Source organism: Camelus ferus, chromosome 25 (assembly GCF_009834535.1).
Source record: "Camelus ferus isolate YT-003-E chromosome 25, BCGSAC_Cfer_1.0, whole genome shotgun sequence".
In the NCBI taxonomy this organism is placed as follows: domain Eukaryota; kingdom Metazoa; phylum Chordata; class Mammalia; order Artiodactyla; family Camelidae; genus Camelus; species Camelus ferus.
This window is the reverse complement of record NC_045720.1, coordinates 37,474,046-37,493,430: the sequence shown is the minus strand read 5'-3', so window position 1 is coordinate 37,493,430 and position 19,385 is coordinate 37,474,046. Positions and strand designations below refer to the sequence as shown.

Sequence of the window (19,385 nt, the reverse complement as noted above, 5' to 3'; positions counted from 1 at the left end):
GGCCATCTGATTATGATATCTTTAAAAGTTAAATTATAACAAATAAAAATTTTTTTATGCTTGGATGATTCATAGCAGTTGTGAACACTTAACGGAAATAAGGCTCAGTTGAGCTACAAAAGATGAATTGACACATAACTCTGATGAGTGATGTCTGTACAATGGACTTTGTTATTCTCATAAGTTTCATTCATATACTTCATTTGTTTTTTTAGATTAAGAAGCCTTACATATTTGAGTGTAAATCATAACCAGCTAGCCAGCATTCCTAGGGAACTCTGTTTCCTTAAGAATCTTTCTGAACTTCAGCTTAACTACAATCAGCTCATTTGCATACCCGAAGAGATTAAGTTTTTGAAGAAGCTCCAGAAGCTTCTTCTGGTCCGGAACAACATTGAATCTTTGCCAGAGGTAAGCAAAAGACGGAACCAGAATTTCTTTTGTCTGGGGAGGAATTCGTTACAGCACACTGGGGAGCGGTTGTAGAATAGATCTGGGCATCTGAGTACAAGCCATCATTTGCTTTCCCTCTGATTAGGTGTAGTCAGTTCCCAAATCCCCATGACAAAGGAGGGCTATAACTTGGATTTTTTTTCGCATAGCTAGGGCTGCCAGATTTAGTAAATTTGAATTTCAGATTAGCAACAAGGAATTTTTTAGTATAAGTATGTTCCAAATATTGCATGGAACATACTTATACTAAAAAAATCTTATTTTTTTGTGTATGAAATTTAAATGTAAGTGAGTCATCTTATCTGGCTCCATATACAGCACAAAATATAAGTACGTTTTGGTTTTGAAACATGTGCTAGGTGGCTTCCATTTTTCCTTTATGTTCACTCTCCATCCTTTTCCAGCCTGCTGTATGCCTGGGAGACTGACCTGTATGGGCTTCAGTGAGCTCTTTTGTCCTCTGGCTTCCTCTTGCATATGGCCAATGAGAGGTTCTAGCAGGAGGTGGAAGGGCAGGAGAGTGAGTATCAGATGGTGTTCCCTTGGTCCTCTCCCGGAAGGCGTTCTGTGAGTTGCCTGCCTGCCTTTCTGGAAGGTCATAGCTAGTGTCAGGTGACCCTCAGTGGACATCACTACCTTCCTGGGCTCTTTAGGGCTGTGGTGATAAAGAACTCCCTGCTGTTGCTAGCTTTGGGGAACTTTGCGGGTTTAGGGAACTGCCATTCTTGGTTTAGGGAACCTTGTTGATTTCCCTACACCCTGTCAAACTTTTATAAATAGTGTCTTTGTTAAACGCTCCTCAAATTTCCTGAGAAATCTGAGAGTACTGTTTGAGAGTACTGTTTCCTGTTAGGAATCTGTCAGTGGGTTTTCTTTCTTTACTTATGCAAATTATAATTAATTTGATAGGAGGAAATGCATGTCATACAGTAAATTGAGGAATGAAAAAGCAGATCAATTCTTACTGTCTTATTTTTCTCTCAGGAAGATATTTCCTTTAAAAATTCTGTGCATGCTATAATGTGATATGTAAAAATATCTAAGGTGTAGGCTGTCAATAAATATATTTCAAAAATTTCCTTCTTAAATCCACTGCAAATCCTATTTCCTATAAACAAATAGGAAAATATCTTGGAATTACAGAATAAACCTATTATAAGTGTATCTCCCTTATTTGAGGAAACAGCCATCACAGCCACATCAGGACCACTGTGAAGCATTGTATTATTTAGTGTTTGTAACAGCTTTATCATGTAGTTTTTATTATACCTATTTTAGAAAAAGGATAAGAGAGGTTATGTGACTTGAACACAGTTTGCAAAGGTCCAGAAAGCAGCTCAGATCCCTGTCTAACTTAAAAGTCTGTACTTCAAATCAACACTCTTAACTACAATTTTATAAATCCCAAGTCGTTTAGACTTTTAAAAATTTTGAATGCTAATAACTTCTATCCTGAATTATCATGTAAAGGATGCGTATGATCATTGATATCCTTGTATATTTAATATGAAATCAGTCTAAATGAAAAAATAAGAAAACATATGATTCAGTCTATCATTCTCTTGGTCTGCGTTATAAATAAGACATTACAGAAAATACTCATTTGTTTTGATAATGAACGAATTATGAATCATTTTCTGGTACATTATAAATTATGTGTCTGTCTGCACATGTGTATAAATGTATATGCCAATCCAGTCCCGCTGGGCACATGAATAGAGACTAACATATTTTATTTTCCTTAAAAGGAAAGGGTTGTGTGAGCACAGTGCTAAGCAAAAGGCAGATGCAAAGTAAAGGCCGGTGGAATTGTCCATAGAGATGGCTTTCTTGGATTACGTCTGTTTTCAGTTTCCCAGAGGTTCTTTCTGTTTTAAGGGTAGAAATGTCTACTAAAGAGCTCTTTTCTAGGCCCTTTAGGAAGCACTTTCTGATTAGTAACTTATTTAATCCATTCAACAACCATTTTGAAGTAGGGGCTTCCATTAATACCTGCATTTTACAAAAGGAGAAACTGAAGCACAAAGAACAGGAAATTTGCCCGTATTGACTTATAAATGGTGCTTCTTGTATGATATAAAAATAGGGAAACTAGTGCAAGTCTCCAATAACAGAGGGAGAATTTAAAGTAAGACCCCATGGCACAAAACAAACCCGTCTTCAGTGCAGGCATGCTCTGGGGAAAGAATAAGAACTTACAAAAATAAATAAAATTTAAAACCAAAAAAGCCCCCAAAAACCAAAAAAGAAATTTGCCCATAGATGCATAGTGTCAGTGGTGAATTTGAACGTGCAGATATTTACTACGAACAGTCTGACTCTCGGCCACCATGTTACGTTGCCCTGGAGTGGTCAGGGGGAATGGAGAGGTCGAAGGATCCGGTGATCCAGGCACAGTGATCTCCTTGAGGAGATGTACTGAAGAACTGATCAGGTATTTGGGAAAGGTGGTCAACCCCATAAAATTCAAACTTACAAGAAGTATTTATAATTCTACATACAGAGTTTTAAAAAGCTCTCTCTCTCTCTTTTGTCTCCTGACACAGGGACTTTGTGATCTTCTAAACCTAAAAATCCTAGACATAGCTGGAAATGTTATTCAAATATTTCCACCAGGAGTAAGTAAAGCCAACTTCTATTATAATTGAAAAATAATTTTGTTTATGCTATTGAAAAGAGAAAAATAGGCAGCCAGTAAGACCTATAGTAATTGGAACCTTGACTTTACAAATGGCTCAAAGATTTGCTTTGTTCTGGAATTTCAAAACTGTTTCTTTTCCAGTCCTTCCTTTGTGTCCTGTGCCTGCTGAACTTGTTTGAACTGAGTGAACTCAGATTGCTATTATATATATTTTAATATATTAGTTCTAACTGTTTTTTTTAAATCATGTACTGCTTTTGGTCACCTCAGTCTTTGAAAATATTACTTTCAAGAGCATAAATTTATATCCCTTGCAATTAACTCAAAGGAGACATTTCTACTGGTTGTTTTTAAGCCATAAACAATGAAGAATGCATTTTTTAAAAAAATTTGGAAATGAATTTTGACTTTGCTTTATTTCACCTAACTGGGAAGCAGTTGGCCTTGGGAAAGAAATGGCAGTTTTTTATATTGCATTTTTATAGCGGAGCAAATGTTTCCATGTGCAAGGTATTGATCAGAAGCCCATCAATCCAGAAGGTTTTCAATAAATAGCTGCTGATCCATTAATTACTTTTTCTGATTGATCAACACCAAATTGAGATTTCATTCCTTTTTCTTTTCTTTTTTTACCCCTTGAGCTATGTTTTACACTGAAGATGACTCAAATAGGAAAAATGAGTGTAATGTCTGTGTTTTAGAAAAAAATGTATACAGCTTTTTATTGTCATAAGTTATTCGTAGCATAAAGTTAATGATTTTAACCGTTTTTAAGTGTGCAGTTCTGTGGTACCATGTATCGTCATGTTGTGGCACAACGGTCTTCACCACCTGTCTCCAGAAGTTTTCCATCTTTTCAACTGAAACTCTGCCCAATAAAGACTGTAACTCCCCATTCCTCCTCCCTCTAACCCCTGGCAACTACCATTTTACTTCCTGTCTCTAAGAATTTGAGTACTTTAGGAACCTCACATAAATAGAATAATACAGTATTTGTCCTTTGGTGACTGGCTTATTTCACTTAGCATTATGTCCTCAGAGTTCATTTATGTTATGGCCTTTGTCAGAATTTCCCTCTTTTTATGGCTGAATAATATTCCATTGTATGTATATGCCGCATTTTGCTTATTCATTCATTTGTCCACGGACACTTGGGTTGCTTCCTCTTTTTGGCTATTGAGAATAATGCTGCTGTGAACATGGGGGTACGAGTACCTGTTCAAGTCCCTGCTTTCACTTCTTTTGGGCAAATACCCAGCAGTTCTGCTGGGTCATATGGTAACTGCATGTTTTAATTTTTTTTTTAAAGAAATTGTGACACTGTTTTCCAAAAATATAGTTTTGAATGTTTAATAAGAATTGGATGTTAATACTGACTGGCAATGCTCCAAGATTTTTTTCATCCTGCAAGTCTTAGTTCAGTTCTTTTCTGCCCTATGATGCCATCTCTGATGCCCAGAGCAAACTTCTGGTGCCTCTTCTTCTCTGGTACCATTGCAGTTTGTACATACTGTTACCGAGTCCAAACTCGTTCTGCTCGCCGCACGACAGGCCAGTAAATCGGGAGATTAGGTGTTGGGGCAAGGAATAGTGACTTTATTTGGAAAGCCGGCAGATGATGAGGATGGCAGACTAATGTTTTGGAGAACCATCGTACTGAAGTCAGAATTCATGCTCCTTTTATACTAAAAATGGGAGGGGTGTTGTTGGTTGTTGCAAACTTCTTGACATAGGAATTCTTTGTTCTTGTAGCTGTCCACTTGGGTCAGGTCATCATGCCCCTGTAAGACCTCTAACAAAACAAACATGATTTTCTATTCTGCAACTTGCTGTCTTTCTTTGAGAGCAAAAGTGTTAATATCCTTAAAGGTCAGAGCCCTGAGAATAGGCTCTCCTGTATATTTCAGGCTAAAGGCAACATTGTTTCACAAAAGGTGCAGCGCCAGCAAGACTAAGCCTAGAAAACAGGGCACAGGGTTAAAGCCAAAGGAACAGACCTCATATGGAGTCAGATTGGTTCTTTTCTGTTATAACACCACCTAGTAGAGTAATCCTTTTCACGTGTGTCTTCCCGTTAGGCTGTAAGCTTGCAAAGAAAAGGAGTACTCTTTTCGCCTCCATACCCGCATTGTCTTGAATTTCAATTGAATAAATATTTGTTAGACAAATAAATAAAAAATAATGTTCTTAAGCTACATCCAGTATTTGCCTTAGTAGTATCATGAATTCACTGTCCCTTCTACAGTGATTCTGTACTTACAGTTTTGATAAAACACTATTATTTAGATCCCATTAATTTGGAGTAATTTTGACAGAATCTGAGTTAGTTTCACCTTGGTAGCACCTATTTCAGAAATTTCAGAAAAACTGATATAAGATATTCTGTGGACTCGTCTGAGCTTTGGTCCAACTGGTTCAAATTAGTAAAATTTCCACATTTGATAAATGGCGCAACTAATGGGGTAAATGGTGAACACAGGATAAATGACTGATCTTAGGTCATGCTATGATTATCAGCGAAAGAGAGTAAGTTTCAAAGTAATAACAGTGAACTTTAAAAACAGGCCACGCTTTTTAGGAAGCAGAATAGTATAGAAATGAAGAACACAGACTTGGGGTCGTATACACGTGAGTGTAAAGGCCTGGTTTTCTGTCTGCTAACTTTGTAATCTCCGAGTTGCTGTTTCATTTGTAAACTGGGTGTATTAATACCACTAACTTCAAGAAGACTGTTAAGGTAGATGATGATTTTAAAGCATTTTGTACACAGTTGTTGTTCAAGGGATGAAACCTCTTAGGATTATACATAGTATGTGTAATATACACCAATAGTGAACTGCTGCTGGTAACACATAACTATGGTGATCATCCACTGCCTACCGGCGTTAACAGGAAGAATTGACCTTGTGAAGTACATGTTTTAAAACCTTATTTTTCCTATAAAAATATTCAAACATGCATAAAAGCAGAGGAGAGCAAGAGAAAGCTCCACGTACCTGTTGCCCTGAAGTGTGGTCTTAAAGATGTGAAGATGTGTTCTGTCGAAGGGTCTTATTTTACCTCCTCACAGCTATTTTGTTTTTAAAATAGGGCTTTGTTTAAGACTGTTTGCTATTTTATGACCTGAAACTTGGTATATTGTTTGAAAAATGTAGTTATTTCACAGAAGTATACTTTTTATTCACATAGCTTTTAAATATTCGAAATTGAATTTTCACCAGGATTTTTGTATAAGAAAGTACATTAAATGGAGATCTGCAGTAAGATAATGGGACTGTTATAATTATTCATAGGTGTTCAATCAAAAGAGTTTCTGTCATGATCACAGCGAATTAGCTCTTTTAGAAATGTATTATTCTTTTATTACCGTTTAGTCAGATCTAGTACAGTGGGATTTTAAATTTTTTTCTCCTCTCTTTTTTCTTCATTTAAACATAAAACTCTTTTTGAAAGCTGTACAAATCGCACATTCTTCTTAAAATTTCAAACAGCAAAAAAAACCAACCATAATAATAATAATAAAAGTCTCCATTCCAGAACCTCTACATGTGTGTTTTTTAGAAAAGTCTGTTAAAGCATTTTTTCACATTGTATTATGTCTGGATTGGTTTCATGATGTTTCATTTCCTAGTATGAATTTTCTTTTTAAAGAAATTCCGTCTAATTATGTAAAAGGTGTCATTGCCAGTAGGAAAGCCAGTGAAGAGAAAACAAACTCTGGAGCTAATTCCTCGATCTGATATATCATTCCACAATTTGAGGAAATTCCCAGTGCCTCAGATAAAGTTATTTTATATCCAATTTGTATCTAAGACGATGTCAAAATGATTTGTTTTAATAGCTTACAAAGTGCCTCGTGCTTCTTGGATGAACAGGGATTGTTAATCTTTTTTTTAAAGGTAACTGTTCCTCCCCTTTTGCTCTCTTGTCTTCAGATGTCTTTTTGTAAATACATTTTTCTGATGATAGATTGATGATGATGATTCTAATTTACTGTAGAAAATCCAGAAAATAAATAAATACAGAAAGCACAAAAGTGCCTTTAGGTTTACCTCCCAGAGCGTGTTTATTGCTGGATTTTTTTTCTTCAAGTACCTTATTTTTATATATGTGCTTAAAACGTTTCCCAGTCCTGCTGTAATGGGCCTTAAAATAATATGGGTGTTTTCTTGTGAGGACACCAGCCCTTGGATTAGGGCCCACCCTATCTAGTATATCCTCATTTTAGCTAATTACATCTGTAAAGATTCTTTCTAAGTAAGGTCACATTCTCAGGTTCTCGGTGGATGGACACTGTTCAGCTCGTCATATTTGGGTAGAACGGTGAGCTTTATTTAGCTCTCTGTTCAGCGCCTCTCTGTGTGGGAGCTGTAACTCTCCAATGTGAGGCTTAGATGGCGATTCAGTTCAGCTAAGCTAAGCTCTCTTCTAGGTGTTGGGCATGAAGATTTGAAGAATTCCTATCCTTAGGGAACTCTGGGGAGGCAAGTAAACAAATACTGGTGTTGTCCTGTAAGAACTTTGGAATTCATGTTTGAAGAAAGCTCTAGAAATTAAGTGGGCCTTGGAGAGCTCATGAGAAAAATATAAAGACAGAAACTTAAAATTAGAAAAGTTAAAGAAAGTGGCACTAATTAGCTTGGAAAGAGGAGGGCAGGTAGGAGGTAACTTCATTGCTGAGTTCAAAATATGAAGGGGGAAAGTAACCAGCTGCCTTCGTAAGTTTTGATGATGAGGGGGAAGAGCCTCGTATTGTTACTGCTGCAGGAGGGCTTTGGACTAAGATACTATAGTGGGATTTCTAGGAGGAATGGTTACTAGCCTCTCTCTAGATTCTAAAAGAAAGTGTAGAAAACTCAGTCTGAAGTAGTTATGATTCAGCCTTTTCAACAGGGAGAAAAGTAAATTACTTTTACTTTTTCCAGTTACCTTGAAACAATTATTTAAAAACAAAATTTGTCTTTAAGCAAAGATCTTTCTCTGGTTCCTTTGGTTATTTTTCAAACTGCAATCATTTCAAGAAAACAGTTGACCTGACGAAAGTGAGTAAAAAGATCATCACCAGGGGACGTAATGATGTTTGTCTTTGATGTGACGCTTCTAACAAGATATCATATGTGAAACGTTTTCAGACCTAGCAGAAGACTTCACGCTTCTGTAACACCTTTGATCAGAAGCTTCCATTATCAGTCTGTCTGACCGCCTGAAGTACTGTCACTACTTTTCAGGTTGAAAAATGGCATTAAAAGTTATCTTTCCGAAGCTGTGCTTTGCAATTATCTAGTAATTTGTAGATTTGCAAGCAGTTTTGCATAATATCAAATATATTTGATATTGAAAAAGCCCTTTAAAGAAGGCAGATTTGGTCTCCTTATCCCCTGTTTGGAGCTGAGGTTCTTGAAGCTCCAAGGAAGTAATTTACTTTACAGCAGTTGCCCTCAAACTTGAATGTGCATGAAAATCACCTGCAGGGATGGTTAAAATCCCGATGGCTGGTCCCTACCCCTTAGAGTTTCTGACTCAGTAGGTTGGAGAGCCCAAGAATTTGCATTTCTTTTAAGTTCTTAGATGATGCTGTTCTGCAAGTCTGTGGACCACACTTGGAGAACCACCACTGGTCTGAAGTATACATAAGAGTGTGGTAGAGCTTGGACTTAACACTCAAGATTTTTGCTGCAAGCCTGTCTCGGAACCATGCCTCTGAGAGAAAAAAAAGTACTGAGGAGTCTTTTCTTGTCTCAGGAGTGACAGGCAGGAGTAGCCCCTGATGTGCTACATAAATAAATGAGACATTGCTTTCGTTTCAGTGAGAGTTTGGGTTTTGAGGATCTCCCTGTTGTCTTGACTAAAATGATACCCAAGGAACATCCCTTGAACAATAGAATTCATATGTGCTCTGGAAAATACATAGAAACTAGGACTTTGGTATGTGAACACAGGGAATTCCTATAAAGTTGGAAGCTGAATTTTATATGTCACTTAATCCCCTTCAGCTACTCTGTGGGTGTACTTGGTGCATATATGCCACTGATATCACTTCTTAAACATGTGTTCATCAGCCAATTAAAACACTGGAGAGGTTTTAAGCATGTGACTTTAAACACTTAATTTTATTTTGGAGAAACTTTAGCAAGGCCAACTCTTTTACCATATAATCTAATTAATTGTTTCTAAAAGTTTTGTCTTTATGAAGTTTTTTTTTTATTTACATTGGCTCTAGAAGTGAAACTCACATTCATCTAAAACATTTACAAGGACACGTAAATGTGACAACTTGTGAGAAAGTGCTTTGTGGAGAGTAGGCATTGAAGGAATGAGCTTAAAAGATGATCAGTCAGCCAATGCAGTATTTTCCAAAGCTGCTCCTTTTTCATTTTCAAGTTCATGTTAACATTCATTTGAATCTGTGCTCTCCATAAAAAGATTCTGTGTCAGAGTTAGGGATCTTAAGTACTTGTATACCCTTAAGATTTGTACACACATCCTGGTGTTTTTATAAGAAAAAAAAATCCAGAGAAAAAGCCTCTTGCAATGGCCTTGTCATGAGAAAAATTATGTTTGGACTATTCATGGGGGTTAATAGTTACAGCAACTAGTCCATTTCATCAATGTCCCCTTTTTCCCTTCAAGAAACGTCAGAGTTATCATAAATCAAATTTGAGAATAGTGTAAGCACTTTCCCTTATGCAGTATGAGAAACACAGGAGAGAAAAAAATGTAAGCGACTTTCCCAGGAGTACAAATCATTTAAATGAAGAGAAGAATTGAATCCACTGTTCCCAAACAAAAATTAAATACGCCTGGATTCGCAATTCATCAGTTGTGTGACCTTGAGCACATAACTCAGTTACTCTGTGTCTCTCTCTTTCTTTCTGTAAGTTGAGGATATTAATAACACCTGCATCATAACATTGTTGGAAAAGTATCTGACAGTTGGTGCTTAGCAAATACAGAGTGAACAAATAATTAAATGAGATAATGCATATAAATCCTTTACTAATGCTTGGTACGTAATTGGTGTTAAATGTTATTTTCTTTTCATCCTAAAGTTTGGTCTGAGCTATTGAATCCATCCCAAATGCAGGGATGTCTTTGCAGGCTTTCAAAGTCACGAGAGCACCTGAATGATACTAACTTGTAATTTGCAGGGTAACCACTGTTCTGTACGCATGAGTTGCAAGGGGGATGCACTCTGTCAACAGCACAGTATTTCAGGTTATTTTCCTCTACAGATCTGTTTACATTCTTCTGGTCGACCTTGGTTAATCAGCAAAACAGTACCAATAGTCTCCCTGAAGGAAGCCTTCTTTCCCTGTATTTGATTCTGTTTATTTCTGTCTCATCCTTTCTCCTTAAATCTTGGCTCACTTGGTTTCTGATTGTCACACCAGATTCCTCTGCAACTGAGACCCCTTTTTCCTGAATTCCCCTTTTCTTAGACCCTTTACTCAACTTGTCGCTTACTACTTATCTTGATGTCCTTTCTTGTCTTGAATACTTTTAATTTAAAATGGTTTCTCTATTTATAGCCAATGCTGATTGATTTTGATCCATGCCAGTGTAAGCACATCTCGCTATGTGCTTGGTTCCAGACACTTGCCTGATATGTAGCATATAGACCCTGGCTTAGTGTCAATCTTGGCTTCATATTTGTCTTAATTTATAAAGCCTAAGTATTACACAAACGTTCCCAGAGCTTTTTGTTATTTTACTTTTTTTGTGCTTAATCCAAAGTCAAGTGGTGAAAGCCATTTTTATTTTTGAATGATTCTCATCATTTCCAAGTGAGCTCACCTGCTTTCAGTCGAATGGTTTCCATATATGAGCAGTTACACACAAGCATGTGCACATACACACAGCATGGCCATTTAGCTTGGGATTAAGATAAATATTTCTGTGAAATTGACTGAACACTTGGAGAATGGTTATATACAGTTTCAACATGTCCATGACCAAAAATGTCCTTGAGTGGTCAAAGCCCAATACAGTTGTGGGAAAGGAACTTGGGAAAATGAATTTGTGATATTTTCCTTGTACCAAAATTTCTATCAAGACTTTTGAAAGTCTTTTGGAAGATGATTAAGAAATAGCCTAAAGTATAAGGTGATTTGGTTGGAAGTCTAGTGATTTGGTTGGAAGTATCCCCTTTGCTCCATTAGCCATGAGAAATCCCAGTTGTTCACCTCCATCCCATTACCTTTCTTCCTCTCTTGGATAGTAGCATTAGAGATCCGCTTTGTTCTTCTTCCATATCTATAGTTTATTTATTTTTTGCCTCTGTTGAATATTAAGGAAAACTATACCCTATCCTTGAGGCTCATTACATCCTCTCTAAAATTTGATAATTTGAAAGTAGTGTATTTTTCTTTGGTTGTCTGTGCTGCCTTCAGTGGCTCAATTTATTAGGAGATATACATTTAAACCAACATTCACTGACCTTTAAAAAAATGGGATACAAGCCAATGCTTGCCTAATGAAAACCCCTTGTGGGCCCTGTGGTTTTATATAAGTGATGCAAGCTTAGCTAATACAGAATCAGTGAGTTCCAAAACTTGACTTCTTCGCCTGTCACTGCTTTTACGAGAATGAGATCATGTTTTCTGCTGTTTCTTATATGGGGGTGTGGGGTGGCAAGGAGAAGGGTGTTGAATTATATGTGATTGCTTCTTTTGCCATTCGAATTCTAAAATTCCATAAGATAGACATTTTGAAATGAAAAAGAGAGAAAATCCGTAAAATATTACCCTGGATGCAATGAGGGTTTTGTTAAAAGTCTGGTTCAAAAATTGAGGGCTTAAACATGTTTAAGTTGAGGGGTGTGTTTTTCCCCGTTTAGCTGTGATCTGGGTTCTGATTTTCTCCCGCTGTGTGTGCTCTGGAGGTGAAGACAGGCTGGTGCTGGACGCCTGTAGGTGCTTCAGGGAGCCCTGTTCCACGTTTATGGTGGTTGGCGCACAGGGTCTAGCTATCGTGGTTAGCCTTGGGAAGTGTTTTCTTCTAGTCAAGTACGTAAAGAAAGTGATTCAAGAGATAAAAGTGCTGCTGCTTATCCTCAGAATGGGGATTCCGAAATTTAAGCTGCATCCCCTTCACTTGTTGAGAGGAAGGGAGGTTAGAGTCATTTGCTCGTAAAAGTCAGAGTCAGAACTGCTATCATTTCTGCTTTGTGATAAAGTGGAGTTTAAATGATTTCAAAACGAGGGCCAGTATTTTTCAAGGAGTGAACCTAATAAAAATGAGAAAAATGTTAAAGAAAGGCTCTGATTGAAATCCAGTAATGCAGCTCTTGTGCAGCCTGCTCGGGTGTTGATTTTCATTTAGATGATGCTCCCTTTCAGCTGCCCTCCCCATTCCCCCGCCAACAAGGTAGAGCTCTATCAAATCCTGGCTTTAGGGATTCACTATTTATTCCTCCGTGGTTTTCCAGGCCATAATCCTTGTAAATTATATCTTTATCAAATAGATTTTAGAGTGCAATAGGAATCAGCAGTGGTGCTTGTTAAAATTTTGATGTCTTGGCCCCATGCCCCTATATTCTGAATATGGCTAATGCTTTTTGTTTTTAAGTTGAGTTTTCTTACATTAGTTTAGCTATATCAGCTCTATTTTAATTGATATTTGCAGGATATATCAATTTTCATTCCTTACTTTCAACTTTTTATATAACCTTAGGATTTAGATACATTTCATGTAAGTAGTATATGTCTCTTCCTTTTTCTAAATCCAGTGTGGTCATCTTTGTCTTTAACTTCCAGCATTTAGTTCATCTAAATTTAATGTAATTGCTGATTTATTGGGGGCTAAATCCATATATTCCTGTATATAATTTGTTCCACGAATTCTGTATTCCTTTTTCTCTCTTTTTTTCCTTTCTTCTGAAGTGATTGGATATTTTTATTAATCCATTTTTAAAATCTGTGTAGGGAATTTTTGTACAACTTGTTCCTTTAATTGACTACCTTATAATTAAAAAAATCCCACTTGCTTTATGGGACTGTATTTTTAATTAGTGCTTTTACTCTCCATTTTAGGCGATGCAAGAACTTTACGACACTTTTCATCTATTTATGCAGCTCCACTCTTTGATATTTGGCATGTATTACAGTTCTTTTTGTATTGTAAAAGGTTTTATTGTTATTCTACACAGATATTATTCAGTTGGATTTCTCTGCAGGTTTAACATTTTTGTTGTTACTTATTTTTTCCTGTGTCTCCAATCTTCCTTTTGGGACCCTGTGTTTACCTTCAGCTCAGACAACATGCTTCAGTGGTTTTAAATTTGGGGCTCATTTCTCTGGATATCTTTCTGTTCTTAGATTTTGCCTTGGTCATTCCTGATGGTCTCATTAGCTCTTTGATGCCTTTAAGATGATTTTAAATATATTTTTACTTACATAAACAGATACTAACTACTATATATAAAACAGATAAACAACAAGCTTATACTGTACAGCACAGGGAACTATGTTCAATATCTTGTAGTCACCTATAATGAAAAAGAATATGAAAGGGAATATATGTATGTATATGGATGACTGGGACATTATGCTGTGCACCAGAAATTGACACAACATTGTGAACTGACTATACTTCAATAAAAAAAAGAATGCAAAATGCCAAAAAAAAAAAAAAACCCCAAAATCCCCAGGCTTTAAAATGTATATATTTTTACTTATGTAAAATGTAATGGGAAGTTTTGTCTGAATTACTTTGTTTTCCATTACTGGAATTGGACATTTTTGATAAGGACAACAGAGAAAATTAAGAGTGGCTTCATCTGAAAAACTTGCTTATCTTCCTCAGTAACCAATACATTTCCTTTTCTTTAATGAACACTCACCTCTGCTCAGCCCTAGGACTCCTCTGCAGGTGTCAGACTGGGAGCTCCCAAAGCACTCTGACTCTGGCTCAGTCAAACCACCCTCTCAGTGATGCACAGGTACTAGGTCTGGCTCTCCACGTCAGAGGCAGTGTAGTCTCCTTGTTTCTTGCCTTTCTGAGGAAATAGTCTTTCCTATGGTTTCTCCATTGCTGGCTCTTTTGTATCATACACAGCTCAACTATCAACTCTTCAGAAAAGCCTTCATTGACCACCCAAAAAAGTAGCCACTGCATTATTCTGTTACAGCGATTTAAAAACTTTTCTTTATGGCACTTACAATTGCTATAAATATGTTTACTTATTTATTTGTTTATATGTTTATTGTTTGTCTTCATTTGCCCTCCATTCTTTTATTCCCAATGGATGTAGTTCCCATGAGAGCAGGACACTTGCCTGTTTATTCATTGTTATATTCTTATTGCTTAGAGTAGTGGTAGGCGAATGGTAAACATGGAATATATATTTGTGAATGAATAAATGACTGAATGGCATGATCTTAGCCATTGTTTCATTTCCCTACTCATTATCAAGTGTCCATAAGTCACAAACATTGGGAAGGTCCCAAGAATATTCTATTTGGTGTGAGGACTTACCTCCATCTTGTCGCTGCCTCCTCCAGCTTCCACTCTATTTGCTTGGTCAGATACTGCCTTCCTGCACCATCTGTCCTCCAGAGGACTCTGCATTCCTGAGTCTTCCAAGAATGCTCTAAGGTAAATCTCTGTTTAACAGCTGCATTACATTTCTATTAAAGTTCTATTTCCTTTTTAATCTTAAAAGATAATTAAAATGATAGAAACCCTTTAATATTCTTTTAGCCTTCGATGCCAAGAGGTTCAGAACAAAATTAAGACATTACAATTTTCGAATCATGTTATTCTGTATTTTTGAACTCTTAACTTTATTGGCATTACTGTGTAAATCTCCTATTATTAACCACTTAAAATTCTTGGAATAAAATTGAGAATATGTTAAAAGACAAGGCAAAACAAAAATAAAAACTCAGGTCCTGACTAAGAAGGTATCCCAAAAGAATGTCAAAGCTTTCAGTATAAAATTGCATGACGTTTCAGAACATTTTATTTCTAGTCAGCAGCGAGGGTATGAGGAGAAAGGTCAATTGTCTCCTTGTTCCTAGGCTTTTTGTGAGGTTCGGATCAAATAAATTTATGGAAAGCTGCTTGCTACTCTAAAAATTTAGCTTTCTCTTGCTTTTTCCTCTAAGTGCCAATATGCAAAAAATCACACTGTAGTGTGCAGAGAAAGTATGATGAGATAAGTCTAGTGATTAATGACAGTTAAGACAGAAGGTTCTAGAACATAACAGGGGTGGGAATCGCTTCTCTGTCAAGAAGACAATTAGCCAGAGATGTCAGAGAACTAGACACAGAAGGCACATAGTTCTTTCTTTTGTTAGAATCAGTTCAGCTTTCCTTTGGGAAATTCTGGCAAGAAAATTACATGGAATGGAGCCTGATAATTAGGGAAGAACCATCAGGGATGGGCAAAGGCCATCACAGGAGGGATATATTGTGAGAGTTCCATCTCCCTAGGTCACAGATGCTTGCTGGAAACAGTAATTTGCCAAGGGGGGTTGTGTAAAATTTGCTATATAAAAACAAATAATAATTTATATTCTTTGAAAGGTATGTGGTTGGTTTTGTGCTAATCACCGTAGAAGCATCATCTTATTTAATCCTCATGATAGCCCTGTGAGCTAAGTATTATTACTGTTACTATTTTACAGATGAGAAAACTGAGCTTTGGGAACAGATTGATGTACTTTTCCCAACATCATGTAGCAGAGCTGAAATTGAAACTTAGATTGCTTCAAAGCCACAATAAACTTAATTACTAGGGTACTTTTAGAAACATACCATGTCAGATTATCGTATATGGTTCCTGTTTGTCAAGATTGTATGTTCTTTTAATTATTGTGGAAGGCATGGCTGAGGTGGACTAGCCAGAGAAGGGGCTGAGCTCTGAATCCTGTTCCCCCACCTGCCTAGCCCCTGTGCTCCTGCAGACTCTAGCTTGCTTTGGAAAACTAAAGTCAAACCTGTCCTGAACTAATTCCCATGGGGAGTGGCCATGTGTCAAATTCTTGCCACAGAAAACTAAGTAGAGATCTTTTGGGTGGGATTTCTAGGAAAGCTTTTATTTTGCCAGTAAAATTGGACAGACTTACCTGGTTCCCACTAACCTCTTTTACCTTTTGCTTCTTGGTCTTCCATTTGTTCCCTGGACTTGATTGAGAATTAGCAGCTATTATGAGACTATAAAGGGACAAGCATGAACATAATATTATAATGCATACACTCAATATTGTAATTAATTAATCTATCATAATTAATTTTTCATATTATAAAAGATTCAGTAATTAATAAAAATAGTTACATATTTTTAGCCCCTAACCTGTGCTTTATTGCAGGAGTCATAATGATGTGAATGACTCCAGAGTCAAATAAAAAAACCTGTGTCTAAAATCTTGGGGTAATGTTAATAGCTAAAAGTAGGCACTTCTTCAAAGCTTTAAATAATTATATTTGAAAACAAAAAGCAGCACAATGCTTAGAAAAAAAATAGCACTTTATAAAATATTCTTTTTGGTCTAGAAATTTCAATATAGAAGCAAGTTACTAAAGAATCAATTGATAGAGCTTTCTAACACAGAGGAACTTGTGTACATGTATGTGTGTACACATGTATAATTTTTAAAAAATAAAAGTGAATTCTGAGGCTGTAAGCAACAAAACCAAGACAGAGGATACAAGAAAAAAAGAATTTGGGTTTTATGTTCATGTAGCTGAACCAGTATTTCTTCTTTTTTTCATTGTTGTCTCCCTCACCTCCAGGACCATTTTAGAGCTTTTTAGACCTAATAGCTACCCCCTACCCCCACTCCATTACATTTTAGTACCAGAGATATACTGTATATGTGTTTATATTGTCAGGTAGGATTGGGTTTTGGGGGCACAAACCATTATAATATCTAAGATTTTTTCCCTCCCCCCCAAACCAATTTTAACCTCCTTGGGGATGATGTCAGCTCCCACCCTCATTGTTGAAATGTGTGAGCTGAACCAGCACAGAACTTGAAAAAATATTTATTACATTCCTGCTTTGATACCTCATGGGCCAGATACGTGGGAGAGTTTCCAAACTTCTGAGAAAAATCTTAGGATCAGCACAAATGTTGAGATAGCTTTCTTGAAATCCTTGAAATATTTTTAACTCTGGGAAAATTTTATTGAGTTTGGAAAGTTGTGTTTTCTGTCTTTTAACCCAGTACAGGAGAGGTCTATCTCCTGTTGCTCCTATTCCCAAATTAATCTTCTGAAGATTTGCAGACTGGTAATCAGAATTAGGATAATGTAAGTTTCATCATTCCTGGAAAAACATTAAAAAATTTCTTTTCACTGTGGATTATTTGGAAAATAGAGATAAATAAAAAGAAGAAAAGCAACATTACACATAATCTGACCTTGCAGGGCGATGGCAGGGAAACACACCATAAACATACTGGTTAGTTTCTTCCTGATCTTCCAGTTTTTGAAGTCTGTGAATGCATGTGTACACATGCACATATAGAGTTTTTTTCAAAAATGAAATATTCACATATGTTAATGTGTTAGTATTATTACTATTACTTATACATTAGTGTATTACTCATATATGCATATTTCATAACATGCCTCTTCAGGTTTTTATTATAAACATTTCCCTGTGGTTTAAAGTATTTTCCTGTGTCACTATTTCTCATGACTGTGTCACATTGATACTGTATATATTCAAGCAGTCTTATATTTTTTGACAGGTAGGATATTTCAAACTTCTTGTCACAATAAAAACGCTTCAATGAATGCCATTGTAGCTGATCTTTGTACATACCATTAATTACTCCTTGGGAAAGATTTCTTGAAGTGTTAATTGCTGGATCAGCATTTTGCATACTTTTACTGACTGGATAAATATTGCCAAATTTCAATCCAAAAAGCTTATATGAGTCAATATTTCCAAGTTTAAAATTGGTTTTTATTCTTGTTTTGTACAAGCAACCTCTCACGTGTCTAAGTTTGAAGGTATTAATATACTAGTTGTTTTAGAATCCTATCCTGTCAGCTTTATTTCCTGTTATAAACATTTGGATCTGTTATCTCTAATGATGTTGGCACTCAGCGATTATCAGGTAATTTCATTTTCAACTTTCAGCTTATTTAATTTGGGACACTTGAGATTCCCGGAAAGAATGGCAGCTTTCTTCGCAGCTCACATGAAGGGAGAAGAGGAAGTTCTTACAGGAGATGGCACTGGTCAGCGTGAGCAGAGAGCAGAGACAGCTGGAGTGTTCCAGCGGGAACAGTGCGTTCTGACAGCACCTCATCCCTCCCTGGAGCTGCCAGCCCCTCAGGGCCTCGTCTTCCTTTCTCCATGCGGAGCAGTGCTCCTCCCAGGCTCCGGGCGTGTGGGGTTCCGGGAAGGGAGGCGTAGGGGTGGGAGGTGGCGTGTGGCCGCGGGGGTGAGGGTGGGCGGGGTGAGTTCGCAACGTCTGCCTGCTTCTGAAGGAGGGACTTCTTATTCGTCCTGGGTTGATGTTTCCTCCTTCACTTGACACTGTCTACACACAGTTTCTGTTCCTGTGAGAATTTACCTTCTTATTTTTAAGTGGCTATTTATTATTTTCAAAACTATCTTCTTATCATTTCTAGAATTCGGCAGGGGAGAGGGAGACGGCTAAATGTCTGCAGTTTTACCGTCTTGAAGCTGGACGTCCTGGTATCAGTTTGCTAACGTATTTGCAGCAAACAAAAACGCCTTTGTCCTTGTCTGGTAGAGCTTAGATGAAGCAAAGGAATGGAAAATGTGGAAGACAACATATTGGCTGATCCTAACTAAACCTTCCTGTTGAGAGAAAAGTAGTAACTATGACCTGCCTGCTTCAGACCGTGGGCTGCGTGTGGGTGTCGCACCTTATTTTTAGTTTCCCAAGTGCTGTGCACACTCCTCATTTGACCTGTACAGGTCAGCGGGATGGATCTTACTCTGTTTATACGCGAAGAACAGGCCCAGATATTAGCATGACTTGTACGGAGGGGTTGTGTGGACGAAGTGGATTTGACACCCGTCCCCAGCCTTTAAGCCCGGTTCTCTTATTCTCTCCTCTGTTCTGCTGTTAAGTGTAGATGAAGCCACATGAAACGCCTAAAAGAAACGAGTGGGTGAAATAGCGGTGACTTAAATGAAGGTGAAGAAAAACATTCAAGAATGTTGAATATCCCTTGAAACAGTGATATTTAATATAAATAAGGAAGAACAAAGATAAATGGAGAGAAATGAGGGGTGTTAGGCTTTTGAGAAGCTTTATTTAAAACCACACTGGGGATCATTTGGAAACCAAGGCAGAAGCTC

General features: G+C 37.1%; 1 protein-coding gene across 2 annotated transcripts in view; it reads left to right on the top strand.

Annotated features, from left to right (window-relative positions):
- LRRC69 (leucine rich repeat containing 69) overlaps positions 1 to 19,385 on the top strand; it is a 73,678-nt gene that overhangs the window by 20,786 nt on the left and 33,507 nt on the right. The window contains exons 4-5 of one of the 2 annotated variants that reach the window (XM_006194485.2): positions 216 to 411; positions 3,000 to 3,071. The exons of the other annotated variant lie outside the window; for it this stretch is intronic. Of the exons in view, the coding sequence (XP_006194547.1) occupies positions 216 to 411; positions 3,000 to 3,071 (268 nt within the window). The remainder of the gene's footprint in view (positions 1 to 215; positions 412 to 2,999; positions 3,072 to 19,385) is intronic. 2 annotated transcript variants of the gene reach the window in all.